This window comes from Danio rerio, chromosome 17, assembly GCF_049306965.1.
Source record: "Danio rerio strain Tuebingen ecotype United States chromosome 17, GRCz12tu, whole genome shotgun sequence".
NCBI lineage: Eukaryota > Metazoa > Chordata > Actinopteri > Cypriniformes > Danionidae > Danio > Danio rerio.
In genome coordinates this window covers 8,567,172-8,585,754 of record NC_133192.1, presented here as the reverse complement: position 1 = coordinate 8,585,754, position 18,583 = coordinate 8,567,172, and the positions used below count along the sequence as shown (strand labels likewise).

General features: G+C 37.9%; 1 protein-coding gene across 3 annotated transcripts in view; it reads left to right on the top strand.

Moving 5' to 3' along the window:
• Positions 1-377: 377 nt before the first annotated feature.
• grm1b (glutamate receptor, metabotropic 1b) overlaps positions 378-18,583 on the top strand; it is a 60,669-nt gene continuing 42,463 nt past the window's right edge. Inside the window, exons 1-4 of one of the 3 annotated variants that reach the window (XM_073926855.1) lie at positions 1,768-2,344; positions 2,472-2,624; positions 6,114-6,910; positions 15,821-16,070. In XM_073926855.1, the coding sequence (XP_073782956.1) occupies positions 6,211-6,910; positions 15,821-16,070 (950 nt within the window). In that variant the 5' untranslated portion in view covers positions 1,768-2,344; positions 2,472-2,624; positions 6,114-6,210. 3 annotated transcript variants of the gene reach the window in all.

Genomic DNA, 18,583 nt, shown 5'->3' with positions numbered 1-18,583 from the left:
ACCACTTGGGAAAGCTAGGTTGCTGCCGGAAGTGGTGTTAGTGAGGCCAGCAGGGGGCGCCCAACCTGCGGTCTGTGTGGGTCCTAATGCCCCAGTATAGTGACGGGGACTCTATACTGCTCAGTGAGCGCCGTCTTTCGGATGAGACGTTAAACCGAGGTCCTGACTCTCTGTGGTCGTTAAAAATCCCAGGATGTCCTTCGAAAAAGAGTAGGGGTTTAACCCCGGCATCCTGGCCAAATCTGCCCACTGGCCTCTGTCCATCATGGCCTCCTAACCCTCACCATATCATGATTGGCATATCATCACTCTGTCTCCTCTCCACCAATCAGCTGGTGTGTGGTGTGCGGTCTGGCGCAAAATGGTTGCCGTCGCGTCATCCAGGTGGATGCTGCACACTGGTGGTGGATGAGGAGATTTCCCCCCACTGTGTAAAGCGCTTTGAGTGCCCAGAAAAGCGCTATATAAATGTAACGAATTATTATTAATTATTATTATTATTATTATCATGGAAATAAACACATACTGTACAACCGGTGCCGTGCAGGATCTCACTCAGTCATTGGGTCTCACAGCTATGCAGGTCTGCCTTTGCTTCGGAAAGCACGTGCTCTCATGAATAATTAAAAAGCAGGGTCTTTTCATAGGATAAAAAAACTCCGCTATGAATAATAATGAGAAATCGACGCATCTTCACTCCACTCCGATTTTTGATCAGTTCAATTAATTTTGAATTTCATCGAAACTCACAAGCAATATTCAAAACATGTACTATTTCTAAGTAAAAATGCTATATTGGTTATAATTGGTTAATCTTTTTTTTTAGTTTTTGGCCAAAGTATTTTCACAATAAATGTTTAAGATCATCACAATATCTCAAAAGTCAGGGGGTTGAAAAAAATATCAAACTATTTTTTAATTATCCTTAATAAAATTTTCAAATAATCAAAATTAATCAATATTTTTTGTTCATTTTACAGGAGTATAATATTGTATTTAATTAAATAAAAAATTATGCAGTCCACCCCTCCGTTGATCATTTGATTGATCCATTGCAGCTGGAAAAAAAATAGAAAAATTCCCCTATATAAATTGTATAATGATTGTAACGTTTCTTAACCCTGTTAAAACTGACACATGAGCAAATAGTCAGAATATTCACTTTTTTTCACTGAAATGTTTGTTAATCCTTTTATTAAGACCCTTTTTTATACCTTATACATATTTTATTGTGAATTTATTATGTATCATATTGATAAACAAGTTTTTTTTTTCTGCTCAAAACTATTTTAATTTTAGTAACACAAAAGTTTGCCCATAACATTGATAAAACAGAACATTTCAGGCAGTTTGTCTCTGTTTATTTTTTACACTAAACATTTTACAGTCTTTTTTATTGCACTTTGTCAGAGGTTTAATAGCCGTTTCAGTCAATTGGTTATAAGCATTTGACAAGTGGTTGCATTTTTAAGTTGTTTTTCCCTTTAGGACTTCTATATCGATCTTTTTGTTTTGACAAATATAGCATAAAAGCAATTAGACACGTCAAGGTGCTATAATCATTTAGTGAGGAAAATGAAATTAAGAAGAAATTTGAAGTGGGATAAGATAAATTCTTTGTGACTTAACATGCTTAGTGTAATCATAAATGACTTGAAGAACTTGAATCTGCATACCCCTCCCTCCGTAAGTTTGCAGTTGCGCCCCTGCGCGTGCATGTCTGTGAATCCAGTGTAGTTCGTTCATATCATCAGCAGAGGTCTCTGTCACACCTTTATATAAATGAATTCGATCTGGGACACCATCACTCATTATTTGATAGTTATAAGTGTGTGTATTGATGCAGGGGTGTATTTATGTTAATCTATTTAGAAATCATGAATACATTTAAACACAAACACATCAGAAGAAATATATTCAGTACATTAAGTTCTGCTCCTTGTTTCTAAATCTCCTTGTAATCTGATAGCACATGTGTCTCACACTCTTTCATGTCAGTTGTTGTGATGCATTTGTGTGTTTTTGTGTGTATTCCTTTCTCAGATGTTTTAATGGGTCAGTTGGAGGGGAAATCTAGATGTTCATAAAGAGATAGTTCACCCAAAAATTAGCATTCTGCCATCTTTACTCGTTCTCCACCTATTTTAGTTTCTTATGTAGAAGACAAAAGAAGATATTTTGATAAATGATGGTTACAGTCACCCTTTTACTTCCATATCATTATTATTATTATTTATTTTACTATTAAAGTCAATAAGTGCATGCATTCTTCAAAATATCTTCTTTTGTGTTTAACAGAAGAGAGAAACGGTTTAAAACCACATGAGGGAGAATAAATAACAAGGTGTGTTTTTTGTGTGTGTTGACTTTCCCTTTAAATTCTGTTAAAACTTTCAAAACATTTCAAGAAAAATAAATACAATGTCCTTTTTCTTGGCTAAATCTCTGTCTAATATTCATCATTCATTTAGTATCTGTGTATCTGGAGTGTGCGAGTCTCTTCTAGACTCGGTGATGGTAAAGGAGGAGTTTCCTGCGCTCATGCTGGAGGATGAGAACAGGAGGTTCAGTCTGTGCTCCAGCAGCTCAAGAGAGAGATGTGACCACACGCGCTGTGATTTCAGGTGAGAATCAGCTCAATGCAGGACACGCACATCAGCCACATCACTATACACTACTGTACTGATAGGAATTGCTGCATGATGACTGATTTAGCAGCTCTTCTGTAGAACATCTGACATATTAGTATCTATTTTGCCGCTTGTTCAAACGACTTATGTAAAATGAGCTTGAGTTTTCTTTTGGGGACAACTTAATTGTTTTATGTTTAATTTGATAAGTTTACTTAATTTATGTTTGAACAACCTCAATGAATTGTGTTGAACCCTGCGTTTTTTTTGTATGTGTATATGCTGGATTCCACACAATCGATTGGTGTAGGGACAACATGAAGGAATTAGGTTAGCTTATTAGATTTCACATATTTAAGTGGATTGAACATAAAACAGTTAACTTGTCCTACCAAAAACTTAAGAATTGTTTTGTTTCAGCTTATTTATCTGTGAGTGTGAGTTGTTCTTCATTCAATTAAGCACATACTTAAATGTTTTACAAGCTGTTATAATGAATTATAGCGCACATGCTGCATGTGTACACTGTAAAACAAGCACTGGTTGCCTTAAATTTTAAGCTGAATCATATTAACAGTCCTTTGAACTTTTATTATATTAAACTGACTTAAAAAAGCTTGCATAACTTCTAAAATTAATGACATGAAAGGGCAGCACGGTGACTCAGTTGTTAACACTGTTTCCTCACAGCAAGAAGGTCGCTGGTTCGAGTCAAATCTTCAGTCGGCATTTCTATGTTGAGTTTGTTTGTTCTCCCCGTGTTGGCGTGGGTTGGTGTGGGCAAAGACATCCGCTATAGGGGAATTGTCTAAACAAAATTGACGTAGTGTATGTGTGTTTGGGAATGAGTGTGTATGGGTGTTTCCCAGTACTGGGTTGCAGCTGGAAGGGCATCCACTGCGTAAAACATATGCTGGATAATCATTCCGCTATGGTGACCTTTGGCAAAGAGACTAATCTGATGGAAAATGAATGAATGAATGAATGAAAATGAGTTAAAACAAAAGCTTTTCGTTTCACGTTCAATCCACTTAAATTTGTAAAAACTATTAAGTTAACTTTATCGATTTGTGTTAGGACAACATAAAGGAATAGAGCAGAACCCAATGTTTTTTTTTTTACAGTAGTTAACCTGCAGTTATACAATATAGAGCTTATTTTTCATACAAAAGGACTTTTTTCCCCATCACGTCTTTTAGTATCTCTTTGATTAAATGACTTTGGCTGATCTGAGAGATGCTGTTTCATTGTGTTGAATGCAATTGAGTGACTAATAAAAGAGCAATACACACTGTAACAGATGCTGGATTCCACACAATCCATTTGTGTTAGGTAGACATGAAGGAATTAAGTTAACCTATTAGTTTTTCTACAAATTTAAGTGGATTGAACATAAAACAGGGGCGACATGGTGGCTTAGTGGTTAGCACTGTCACCTCACAGCAAGAAGGTCACTGGTTCAAGCCTCAGCTGGGTCAGTTGGCATTTCTTTGTGGAGTTTGCATGTTCTCCCTGCGTTCGTGTGGGTTTCCTCTGGGTTCTCCAGTTTCCAGTCCAAACACATGCACTATAGGTGAATTGGATGAACTGAATTGTCTGTAATGTATGTGTGTGGATGAGTGTGTATGGATGTTTCCCTGCACTGGGTTGCAGCTGGAAGGGCATTTGCTGCATAAAACATATGCAGTATAAGTTGGTGGTTCATTCTGCTGTGGTGACCCCTGATGAGTAAGGGACTAAGCTGAAGTTGTGTTTATCTGTAGCCATTCCTACACTCATAACAATATATCATTGGATAAACTTAATTTAATTGAGGGCAGGATTTCCATCCAATGAATTTGTTAAGCACCAGTTAAAAAACTATATACACTATTATACACAATTGAGTTGGTCCAACACAATTTTATTAAATAAACATTTTGTATTTTTATTTAACTTAAATTCAAAGGCCTGATCATATCATTTACGTCTATTGTGTGTCGTAAATTTCGAAGTCTCTTCGTTTTATTTGAAGCTATCCTAAATGTATTAAAAGAGCCATTTTTAAACATATTTTATGAGTTACATATAGTCAAAGCTAAAATTATTCACCCATATTGACCTTATTCTAAAATGCGGAAGTGGGCTTGTTTTCGCGACTGTCTTAGAACTTCAGATTCAGTCGCCTATGGGAGAAAGACTAGGAATGATAAACGGCAGAAAATGGTCAAACTACTTGCTCTACAAACAAATGTTTGCATGACTACACAGACCAAGTAGAATAATATAATAAGAAAATATCAAATTGCAACATCAAGCAGCGTAACAAGCAGTTTTTAATGTCAAAAAATGAATGGAAGTGAATGTGACCGGAGGTCGCGGGACAAAAACATTCAAATGGCAGCGCCCACTCGTCGGCGGAGAATAAGGTGAATATTCACCAAAATATATTTTTAAAATAATAATTTAAATAATAAAACTTTAATTTTAATTAAATTTTTTTTTCTTTAGGAAGTCTTATTTGTTTTATTTCAGCTAGAATAAAAGCACTTTTAATAATAAAAATATAATAATAAAAAACATTTTAAGGTCAAAATTATTAGCCCCCTTAAGCAATATTTTTTCAGATGTCTACAGAACAAACCATCATTCAAGAGTTCCCACTTAGATATGCATGGCATTTATAGCAGGTTTGGCATGCTGTCCCGGGAGAGAACCCTGAGCACGGAGATATTTGAGCACAGGGCTCCTGCCCGGTCGATAAGCATATCTGAGATCTGAGAACTCCCCCTTTAGAAAAGGGGAAAAAAAGGAGGAGATGGGGTGGAAGCGGGGGATTCTTCGAAAACAAAGATAGCTGTAGAAAGGAAATGATCCATTTATAGTAAACTAGGATCACTCTGATTGGATTATTACTGATTGCAGATGAGCGGCCAGTCGTGCTCAATCATATCACATGCTCCTCTCGCAATGAGTTTATGAAACTTCACTTGTACAGTGACTTGTCTAATTACTCTAACTAGCCTAACCTAATTAACCTAGTTAAGCCTTTAAATGTCACTTAAAGCTGAATACTAGTATCTTAAAAAATATCTAGTAAAATATTATTTACTGCCATCAAGACCAAGATAAAAGAAATCACTTATTAGAAATGAGTTATTAAAACTATTATTTTCAGAAATGTGTGGAAAAAATCTGCTCTCCTTTAATGATAATAATAATAATTCCTTACATTTGTATATCGCTTTTCTGGGCACTCAAAGTGCTTTACACATTGGGGACAATCTCCTCATCCACCACCAGTGTGCAGCATCCACCTGGATGATGCAACGGCAGCCATTTTGAGCCAGACCGCACAACACACACCAGCTGATTGGTGGAGAAACATTAATAGGGGGGAAAATAACTAATAATCCAGGAGGGCTAATAATTCTGACTTCAACTGTATATTCTGAAGCATAATATAATATCCTCTAATACTCTCTCATCTTCATCATTTTACAGGGAATGTCTGCTGTTAGGATGATCATGGCCGGACTTGAGCGCAACAAACATTCGTCTCTCCTACAATCAAGATGGAGCTGATTTGACATCTGACACCATGAGGATGCTGATTTTAAGAATGAATTTCTTCATTGTTTTCTTGCTGTTCTGCACGCGTCTCCACTTGTCCACCGAGAGGTCGGCGGTTTCCAGAGCGGCGTCTCGCTCGGTGGCCAGGATGGATGGAGATATCATCATCGGCGCTCTGTTTTCCGTCCATCACCAGCCGTCGGCGGAAAAGGTGGCAGAACGAAAGTGTGGCGAGATCAGAGAACAATACGGCATCCAGAGAGTGGAAGCCATGTTTTACACACTGGATAGAATAAACTCTGATCCATACCTCCTTCCCAACATCACTCTGGGCTGTGAGATCCGGGACTCCTGCTGGCACTCCTCTGTGGCTTTAGAGCAGAGTATTGAGTTCATCAGAGATTCTCTCATCTCTATTCGGGATGAAAGAGAAGGACCAAAGTGGTGCGTTGAGGGAAATCCTTCTGCTCAGCCGCCGGCCACTAAGAAACCCATCGCTGGTGTGATCGGACCGGGATCCAGTTCTGTGGCCATTCAGGTTCAGAATCTGCTGCAGCTGTTTAACATCCCCCAGATCGCATACTCAGCTACTAGCATTGATCTGAGCGATAAAACACTGTATAAGTACTTCCTCAGGGTCGTGCCCTCTGACACTCTTCAGGCCAGAGCTCTGCTGGACATCGTGAAACGCTACAACTGGACGTATGTGTCTGCGGTTCACACAGAGGGTGAGTTAGCATGGCAGACTTTGAAGCATTTTATATTTGTCTTTTTTTTTTGTCTTTTTTAGGGTTTTTTTGTCACTAAAAAAAAAAAAAAAACGTGAAGCCAACTACCTCTGGGTGAAGAAAAATAATAAACCAAAAGTACACACTAACTAAACCCAAACGAAACTTACTACACCTAATAAAATAACAGAAATAAAAATACAAAATCTACTCCTACCTCCCTGCCTAAGAATAAAAACAGGTGAAAATATTTACAAAAAGAAAAGTGTGGCGTCCACCCCTACTGCCTCTTACCATGCACAATATATTTACAATATTAACAACCAACAAACAAACAATTAAAAAACAAAATAATAGGAAGGGGAAACACTAATAGACATAAAACACAAAGTCAAAACGTATACAACAGCACGGGAAACACAATCAACGATAACAACAAAAATAATTTTATAACACCAATTCAAAACAACACGCCAACAAAACTCGCTGTCCCGCCCTACGCCCGTTGTTCTCTTTTTAAAGGATGCCCTGGGTAACCTCCTCCAATCCCAGGGCACGTTGCCTGCATAGCTAGGGCGGGGCCTGCAGGTGGAAAGAGAGGGAGAGAGAGAGAGACAGACACACACACACGCAGACAAACACACCTACTAACGCAACAATACACTCTCAGAAGTAAATTTGCAAAAGCTGTCACTGAAGTGGTACCTATTGTTAAGGTACATTTTTGTTTGTAGTACCTTTAGTGTACACTATTGTACCTTTAAAGTACTATGAGGTACATAATTGTACTTTTTTTTTTTTTAGGTATTAACGGCCCAATCCCAATTTTACCCCTTAGCCCTTCCCCTTATCCCTCGTTTTGTGCATTCATGTTAAGAGTAGTGGTGTCTCAACTCTCTTTAGCCTGAAGGCTTAGGGAGAAGGGCTAGATAGCCCTTGAAATGGAATTTTTCCTTAACTAAACTACAAACCAAGGCATACAAAAATTTACTGGAATACAACAGCAACACGGCTGTGGCTGCAAGAGTCAGAAGATGCACAAATTTAAGTGTTTTTGGCAACAAACAAACAAACACACATTTTAATACACTCATAACGACGTTCGTGTTTTACAGTCATGCTTAAATAAACAATAAAAAATCATTCATTTTCCTTCACTTAGTCCCTTATTCATCAAGGGTTGCCACAGAGGAATGAACTACCAACTGTTCTGGCATATGTTTTACGCAGCGGATGCTAGGGGTGTAACGATTTATCGTTGTACGATTTATTGCGATGCAAAAATGTCACAATATGCATCGTGGCGTTATGACGATTTGATTACGATATGACGACTGTTTTCTCTTATTAGCTGTTATTAGCTGTATTAGCTGTTTGCACGTGAGCTACATACTACCTGCTGTCGCACGTGAGTTCAGATTGCAGCAGCAGTAATGTTAGCAGACCAAGATGAGTGGAGTTGAAATAGAGGATGACCCATCCTCTCAAAATCAGACATCTGGCAACATTTCGGTTGTACAGTCATTGCTTTAGACTCGTCCGCTTTTTGACACGCATACTGGGACAAACATTGCCTAAGTTTTAGTCTTCACAGTGATTTACATACTTTGCACAGCGACATGGATACCTCCTAATGCTGTTGAAAGAGTCACATACTGTATTTATAAGGTACAATTCACCCTAAAATATCATTCTGTCTTCATATAATGATGTATTGGCGGCCGCAAAATCACACATGACGTGAGCTGACCGTGAGCTGTTACTACAGAGGGCGGACTATGATAGACGCACGCGCATCTGCTTCAGTGAACAGAACCTGCAGGTTGTGACTAACAGGTAATAAAGTAGTAAACAACATTCAGTTTGTGGAACAGAGTGATCGTTCAGGAGCCGCGTGGGAAGTATGAACAGCAGTGGAAATGAAACCGTAAACGTGCACATTATTTAAACAATCATATCGCATTTTAGAGTTATGATTACGACGAGCATGAACTCTTTTGAGTACATAGGTACACAAAAATGCACATCAACATGATACACTTAATAGCACCGACATCAGTGACGCCGAAGAAATAGTAAACCTGCCTAAACTGCTGAAAAGAGCCACGACTGTCCTGTGTAATGAAAAGACGGCCTCCCTGTCACTCATCATGCCCAACATGAAGACAGCCATCCATAAAAACCTCTCAGACAGACACACATCAGTTCAGGATTATTTTAAAGAACTGCTGATTACCTGGAAATGTAGAAATTATTATTATTATTTTTTTGCACACACAAAAAAAGCAAGTGACCAAGCAAAGCCTTAAGCTCTTACTGTTAAATTCAATTGAATTGAATAATTTCAATAATAATTTATAAGAAGTTTTTAAATTGTTTTATTTTCCAGAGACTGTCCTGTTTAATTTATTTTCTTAAAGAAGGTTCAGTTTAACAAGTTGAAATAAAAGAAATGCATAAAAAATAGTTTACTTGGTAATTAAATTTTTTTTTAAATAATTTTCAATTTTTATTCCAAATATCGTGATACATATCGAATCGTGAACATTATATTGTGATACACATTGTATCGTGAGCTGAGTGTATCGTTACACCCCTAGCGGATGCCCTTCCAACTGCAACCCAGTACTAGAAAACATCCATACACTTTTACATACTCACACACTCATACACTACGAGCAATTTAGTTAATCAATTCCCCTATAGCGCATATGTTTGGACTGTGGGGGAAACCAGAGCACCCGGAGGAAACCCACACCAACACGGAATATTCCACACAGAAATGCCAACTTGCCAAGCCTGGACTCGAATCAGTGACCTTCTTGCTGTGAGGCGATCTTGCTACCCACTGCGCCACCGTGACGTCCTAAATTAAGTTCATCCAATGAGATATTTCATGAGTGTCAGACGACACTGCTAACCCCTGAGCCACCGTGCCACCATTTTGTTAACTATAATCCATAATAATATCTCCAAGAGGAAGAGGTAAAGAAATAGAATTGGGATCGGGGCAACATGTACCGTTATGGACCTGTTAGGACCAATAAAGTATGTTTTGAAAAGGTATGGTGTATGGAGTATGGAAAGCAAAGCTATTCTTACTTTTAGTTTTTGTCTTGTTTTAGTCTAAGGCCCAATTCCAATTCTACCTCTTAGCCCTTTCCTTTCCCCCTTGTTTTGCACATTCACGTGAATAGGTAGGGGTGTCCCAATTCTCTTTAGCTTGAAAGCGTAAAGGGGCTATTTACCAATTCAAACTGAGATTTTCGCGATCTATAATCCATAATTATAACTCCTGTACAGCAGTCCCACAACATTCTGACACTCGAATACCCTGTCAGAAAAGTCCAGTGGCTGGGAATAAGCTTTTTATAGTGTCTGCTATAATGTTAATGTTGTTTTCTTGTGTTTTCTAATGTTGTTGCTTATTGCCACATTATATCGTTATGATAACATGACATCGTTGCCTTGAGTGGTTTCCTGAAGATAAATACCAAAAAATAATGCAACTGGAAAAACTACAGCAGTCGCCATCGTTGATCTCATATGAGTTCGGGACAACATATGATGACTTGTGCAGGTGCTGTAGTGCTGTCCCATTTCTTAGGGGTAAATTTAAAAGCTCTTCCTCTTCACACTCTGTTTCAAGGGCCAAGGGGAAAGAGGGAAAAATAAAATTGCGATCGAGCCAACATGTACCTTTAACAACTTGTTAGGAACAATAAGGTATCTTTTAAAAAGGTACCGCTCCAGTGACAGATTTTGTACCTTTATTTCTGAGAGTATATGGAAAAATGCTATTCTTAGAGTTTTGGTCTTGCTTTAGTCGTAATATTGAAACATTTTTAAATCAAAGCACTAAGCCACCATGCTGTCCCACAGTTTATTTTCTGAATTTGAATTCCAATTGTTCTCCATCCCACTGGCTTCTAAGTGAAACGTTTAATTCAAGCTACTAGATCTGATTACAAATCACAGGAATCTTTGCAGGGTCAGAACTGGTTCATGATGGCTGCCTGGCTTTTTAATCACCACATCATGATCAGGAGATTGATATTGGTTTCATATCGAGCACAGCGCATTATTACAAATACGACTCAAAATCTGTGATTAAAAACGAACACTGTAATCTTCTTAACAGCGTTTGAAAGCACAATCGGGGTCATAAGCTGAGCTCTCATAATCATTCATTGAAGTAAATGTCTGATTGTGTGTACAAGTTGTATTCATCTCATTGTGCAGCCCAAATGTCCCCACAATTATAGCAGTACCAGTAGATTTTGACTTGTTAATATTTGTCAAGGCGTCACGGTGGTGCAGTGGGTAGCACGATCGCCTAACAACAAGAAGTTTGCTGGTTCGAGCTCCAGCTGGGTCAGTTGGCTTTTCTGTGAGGAGTTTGCATGTTCTCCTCATGTTGGCGTAGGTTTTGTGCAGGTGCTCCGGTTTCCCTCACAAGTCCAAAAACATGTGCTATAGATGATTTGAATAAACTAAATTGGCCGTAGTGTATGTGTGTAAATGCAAGAGTGTATGGGTGTTTTCTAGTACTGTGTTGCTGCTGGAAGGACATCTGCTGCGTAAAACATATGCTAGATAAGTTGGCGGTTCATTCCGCTGTGGCGACCTCAGATCAATAAAGGGACTAAGCAGAAAAGAAAAAGAATAAATTATTATTTGTCAATGCAAAATGCAGATTGTTTTCTTTTATGGTTGGGGTATGGGGATAGTTTGTACTGTTTGTACCAGTGGGGGACTTGTGTTTGGCGTGATTTGTTGCTATTTTCAGACCAGCGCAACCCTAATTTTCACGTTTACGCTGTTTAAATAGCAAATCCATTTGCGCCACTTTGTAGACTCATGGGTGTGCTGATCTATAATGCATCGAGGCGTGTTGCTATTTTGAAGAACTGAAATAAACTGCACCCCTGACCAAAAAAAAGCAGGTCTAAAGTCCAGCGCAGAGTGCGTTAGTTATGTGCCTATGTGGGTTTAAACGCGTACACATTGCTTAATACACACAGGATGTACAGCAATACATAAATATCTTTACATATGAAAAATATTAAAGGATTTAAATATTATAAAAATTATTATTTTTACATAAACATAAAAACCACTGCCTCCATGCCTTATCTCGTGGGGCTTTTTTTAGTTTATTCATGACAATTTGCATTTGTATAATGTTTTTAATATTAGCAGTATTATTTATTTTATGCATATTTAAATTTGTTTTAATAAAAACGGGTTTAGATTTGTCCACCTGTTGGGTTTTGGACCATATGGGGCATAAGAATAGGACGTGTGTTTGGAAATAACTCAGTTGGTTTACCACACTTCATTGATATTGTTCATTGATTCGTTTGCTAAAAATTAAAACTGAATTCAAAAATAATTTTGAAACAAATCTTTCTACTTAACAAACCGAATTAAATATGTAGGCTAATGGATGTCTTCAGTGGAGTGAGTGTAACACTATTTCCTTATCCACAAAAGTAAAGGAGTAAAGTAAAGGTTAAAAGTAAAGTAAAGAGGCCGAATGGAGGAGGCTCATTCTTTATTCTTGTGCTGCAGATGGTCTGTTTGACTGTTTTCTCGCTAGAGAAGCGTTCAGTTTTTACACTTACAAAGTCTGCCATGTAAAATGGGAACGGGAAATGAGACTCTGATTGGTTTAATGCATGTTATGTTAAAAACACACCCACAACACATTAAGAGAATAAGCTCAATCCTGTTACACCATGCGCTGGGGTTTAGAGCGGATTTTTCCATCTTTAAAATAGCAAAAGTGGATTCAGACATGCCCTTAATGCTTAATGTTTAGTGCCCCACGCTTTAGACTTTGAGCCTAGGTCATTAAAATAGAGCCCATTTCGTCAGGCCACCGAAGCTGTGGTGATCGGTAAGTAAAGTGCGGTATGGGCAGACCAATTTCATGATTTATCATTAGGCCACCGGGAAACATCCTGGTGCTCCCTATGTCCAATCTGCCCCTGGTTTTTACAGTACAAAAATGATTACATCTATGGGATGTCCCCGTAAGGATAGCTGTACAAATGTGTGTATGTGTGGATGAACTTGGATTTACTGTACTTTCCTTACTGTACGACTTCAGCACTCTTTACAATCCTCATCCTACAAAACTTTACCAGTAAAGCACTGGTTTGTTTAATCCAACTGAGAAACAGTTGTAGCCAGGGCTGTAACCAGCAATTTCGGGCCACGAAGATACATGGAATTAAAACAACACAACTCTTGAGGTTTTTTGGGACAGCTTAATTGTTTTATGTTCAATCCACTTTAATTAAAAACTAATCAGTTAACTTAGTTCCTTCATGTTGTCCTAACACCACTGAATTTTGTGGAACCCAGCATTTGTTACAGCGTGGGATATTCTGACGTTCTGGCCAGCCTGTATTTCACTCAACTCAATGCGTGATGGCTCTTGTCCTCAGAAACATTCACACAATATAACAGAGCTTGTTTTTTAAATCCAAACAGACACATATATGAATAATTCACTGAAAACCGTGAGTCACTGTTCTCTCTGCCATCTCTGATGTTGTCAGGCTGCTTTTCTTTACATTAATTCTGTTTTAGGCCGACTGTTTGAATGCATTCGCTCTCCCCCGAGTTTAGTGGCTTGGAATGATCTGATTGCAAAAACCGAAGTAAAATCAGGTCATGTGCACTGTAAAACCTGAGACATTCAGTAACGTTAACAAAAGCATGTGTTAATGTATCTATCAAACACAGGGGGGTTATACACTAGTATTAATATAGTAAGAAATAATGTAGTGAATTCAATCTTAAAGGTTTAATTTCCCCCGAAAAATGACAATTCTGGTATTAATCACTCACCTTCATGTTCTTCCAATTCACTGAGGCCTTCATTCATCTTGCAAAATAATAGAATTTAGATGAAACCCGAGGGCTCCCTCATCCTTTATAGCAGGCCCCCATAGCAAAATTTCTCCGGCCCAGATCACCATCAGCATTTGCTTGGCCCACATGCCGCAGTGAATTACGATACATGACTAGACCAAATCTGGCTTCCAGACAAGGGCCAAACACTGACCATATCTGGGCCAAGTTTGGGCCTGAACTGGGCCCGATATGTTGGTGTGTCACAACTGCAATGTTTTTTATAAACCATTTTGCTTTATGGCTGTGCTTTTTCTTGAAGTGACCTGATTGATAGAATTTTTGATAGATTAATTTTATCTTTATTAAAACATATTTTAAATGTATTTTAAAAGTGGATCAAGATAGACCAAACTTACGTGGCCCACATATAAATTTTTAACATCTGGGCCAAATACTACATTTGATGTCTGGCCCAAGTCTTGAGTGCCGCCTGTAAGGTGCCAGTGCCAGATGAATGCCTGCTGTGCCAGCTTTATGCCAAATCTGGGCCAGAATACTGTGCTACCTGAAGGGGTTCCCAAACTTTTCACCCCGCGACCCCCAAAATGACAATGCCAGTAACTCGGGACCCCCAATATCCTCTGAGGTAGTTATAAATACAGAAACCTTGCATGCAATGGCGCACACACACCAATAGTCCCAAGTCTATTCTCTGTTTAAATTTTTTATGTATGTCAGTGCTGTAAATGGGCCAGAAAGTTTAACCTGGTGTTATAACATCAATCTGCTGCATCTGACGCTCATGCTGTGTCTTTAATATAATGCAATCACCCTAGGGGCCGCAATCCAATTAAAGTAGTAACTATAAGCTACTATAGTAGCTACATAGTAAATAGTAACTATAAACGACTATTTTATCTCTTCATTAGGTTATGGATAAAATATGGTAATTCTCATTGTTTAATAAACATAAGTAGATTTTTGTAAATCACCAGGCGACCCCCCCCCCTTCATTGTCCCGCAACCCTCTCTTTGAGAACCACTGCTCTATAGCAGGGATCATCAAACTTGTTCCTGGAGGTCTGGTGTCCTGCAGATTTTAGCTCCAACCCTAATCAAACACACCTGAACATTCTAATTAAGGTCTTACTAGGTATAATTGAAACACCGAGGCAGGTATGCTGAGGCAAGTTGGAGCTAAACCTTGCAGGGCACCGGACTTCCAGGAACGAGATTGGTGAGCTCTGCACTTTAGTTTTTTGAATGATGTTGGAATATCAAGCAAATTCCATGCGTGTTCAATAAGAAAAGGTCTGGAGAGGGTTTTCTTCAATGCCAAAAATATTAGTAATTTATTTGATACAAATTAATAATTCAATGACAGAGCTCTGGGCTACGTTACCCCCATGCAATACAAGAATTACATTCAGGAGGTTCGCAACTAACTTACATTTCCTGACTCCAGCATATATAAACAACTGATAATAACAGGTGGAGTTTTGGTTTAACTTCACTGATAAGTTATTCTGCAGTCCCTTGGCTCTTTGTAACCCCTAGACATACTTCCTCTTTCTGCAACCCTTCTCTGTATACCAGAACTGAACAATTACGTGCATCTTTATATATATTTCATAACTTCTACAAAGATCATGCTCCTTGTGACATGTCCAGACAGCAGTCTGGAACAAACCTAAATTTATTATTATTCTGCTTTTTCCACTAGTCAGCACTTTTTCTAAAAAGTATGCAGCACAGTAAAAAAGATGAAATGTGTCTGGTCAAGATGTGTTATAATACAATAGAAAAGATTGATTAATCTGTTGTTAGTCTAAAACATTTTTCTAATAAACAATAAAAACACAAAAGCAATAAAAATAAATTCCTTTTTTCTACAATGACAGTTTTGATGATATATTGAAGCCATTGGCTTCTATAGTATATGTCTTCTCCACTTTGGAAGTCAACATTCTAACATTCTTTAAAATATCTTCTTTTGTGTTGGGCTCTGATGCTGATGTTCTTGTGTTGGATGTTGGTGTTCAGGAAACTACGGTGAGAGTGGGATGGAGGCCTTTAAGGAGCTGGCGTCTCAGGAGGGTCTCTGTATCGCCCACTCCGACAAGATCTACAGTAACGCCGGTGAGAAACACTTTGACCGGCTGCTCAGGAAACTACGGGAGCGTCTGCCCAAAGCTCGTGTAGTGGTGTGTTTCTGCGAGGGAATGACAGTTCGTGGACTCCTCATGGCCATGAGACGCCTCGGGGTAGCTGGAGAATTCCTCCTCATCGGCAGGTAACTCTGGGTTTACTTTATCATCAGATAAAATGACCCTTGGGGAATATAAACAACCCAGGCTCTTTGGAAATATGTACCCAGGGATACATTATTAAGAACCAAAAATATTGGGCCATGTCTTTGAGCAGTTTTTGGTTTCACAAGTCCACTAGAGGGCGATGTGTAAATTTTTGACAATCTCAAATACACTGTAAAAATGATCCTTCACTTATTCAATTTAATTTAATTAAATTCATTTTTATTTCTATACCACTTTTACAGTGTAGATTGTGCCAAAGCAGCTTCACATAGAAGATTATAGTGAATTAAAACAGTGTCAATTAGCAGTTTTCTGTAGTTAGTGATTCATGTTTTTATTTATTTTTTTCTCATTAATTTACGTTTGAATTAAATGAATTGCAGTATGGGACCCTGATCTTTCTTCCAAAAACAATCAACCTTAAAAAAAAACACTGACTGTTGACGTTTTTGCCGGTTTATTAAAAAAAGAAAAACTGAAATATCACGTTGTCCTAAGTATTCAGACCCTTTGCTGTGACACTCACATATTTAACTCAGGTGCTGTCCATTTATTCTGGTCATCCTTGAGATGGTTCTACATAGGGCTGCTTGATTTTGGGAAAAATCATAATCATGATTATTTTGGTCATAATTGTAATCACGATTATTCAAAACGATTATCTGTTAAAGTCAAAATTATTAGCGCTCCTGAGAATTTTTTTAAAATAAATATTTCCCAAATCATGTTTAACAAAGCAAGGAATTTTCACATTATTCCCTATAATATTTTTTTCTTCTAGAGAAAGGCTCATTTGTTTTTTTAATTTCGGCTAGAATAAAAGCAGTTTTAAATATTTTGAAAGCCATTTTAAGGTCAATATTATTAGCCCCCTTAAGCAATAAATATTTTTGATTGTCTGCAGAAGAATCTACTGTTATACAATGGCTTGCCTAATTACCCTAATTAAGTCTTTAAATCGCAGTTTGAATCTGAATGCTTGTATTTTGAAAATAGTCTAATATTATGTGCTGTTATCATAGCAAAGATGAAAGAAATCAGTTATTAGAAATTAGTTGTTAAAACTATTATGTTCAGAAATAAGTTGAAAAAAATCATCTTTCCATTAAACATAATTTGGGGAGGAAAAGGGTTGCTAATATTCAGGAGGGCTAATAATTCTGACTTGAACTGCATATATACAGTTATTTTTCACCCTGCAAAGGAAAGAGAAATAAATACAATAGAATAAAAATATGAAACAAACTGTGCTTTCAGCATCTTCACTATAAGAAAAAAACTTTAGCTACAAAAGTCCATCAGTCAAGAGCAGTGAGGGATTTTCTTATTTTGTTGTTTGATTAATAATCATAAAAACAGGCAGCAGCAGGAATATTGCGCGCGGTCACTTTAATGATTTCTCTTTCACGTCTTTTGATTTTCAACTCGTATATTTTTTACAAAAATGGGTAAATATGAATAATCACTAAACACTGCGTTTGACACCTATTTGACCATTAAAGCGCTCACGTTAAGATGACTTTAGATGTGTGCGCTGACTGCGCTCTGCTCGTCTCAGTGTGCGAATGAGACCGCATGCTTCTGTGTGTGCGCGTCCAACACAATCTCACGGCAATTCGTAACTTTTTGATTTAGTGGCTAATTCGTATGAATTCGTATGATCTAATTCGTACAATTTAGTATGATTTGCTCATCCCCCAATGACGGTCCGGTTTAGGGGTGGGGTTAGGTGCCACGCCTCCTTTATAAAATCGTACATTTTCGTATGACTGAACTCGTACAAATTAGCCACTAAACTGGCAAAACGTAAAATACTTACGTTTTCTCGTGAGATCAGGCTGGCGCATCGCACACACATAAGCATGCGGTCTTTCGCGCTGCTAAGATAATAATCGTGTATCTCGATTAATGGTTTTTCATATTCGTTAGAAGCTAAAATCGAAATTGAAATCGGATTTTCGATTATTTGCACAGCCCTAGTTCTACACCTTCATTTCAGTCCAGCTGTGTTTGATTATACTGATTGGACTTAATTAGGAAAGCCCCACACTACTCTATATAAGACCTTACAACTCACAATACATGTCAGAGCAAATAAAAATCATGAGGTCAAAGGAACTGCCTAAGGAGCTCAGAGACAGAATTGTGGCAAAGCACAGAACTGGCCAAGCTTACAAATATAATATTTGTAATATATGTAATATAATATAATGTAATACTACCATGTAATATTTCAGGGGGGTTTTAGGTAAATCTGCAAAAATATCAACAAGCCTGCGTTTTCTGTCAATAATGAGTGCTGTGCGTACATTATTGAGGGAAAAATTAACTTCAATGATTTAAGCAAGTGGCTACAATATAACAGAGTGAAAAATGTAAGGGGGTCTGAATACTACCCATACTCACTGTATATAATTGTTTTAGGAAGCACCAGATGAATCAGAGGTATTCCACTTAGAAATGGTCATTATTTCATGATGCGGCAGGACTT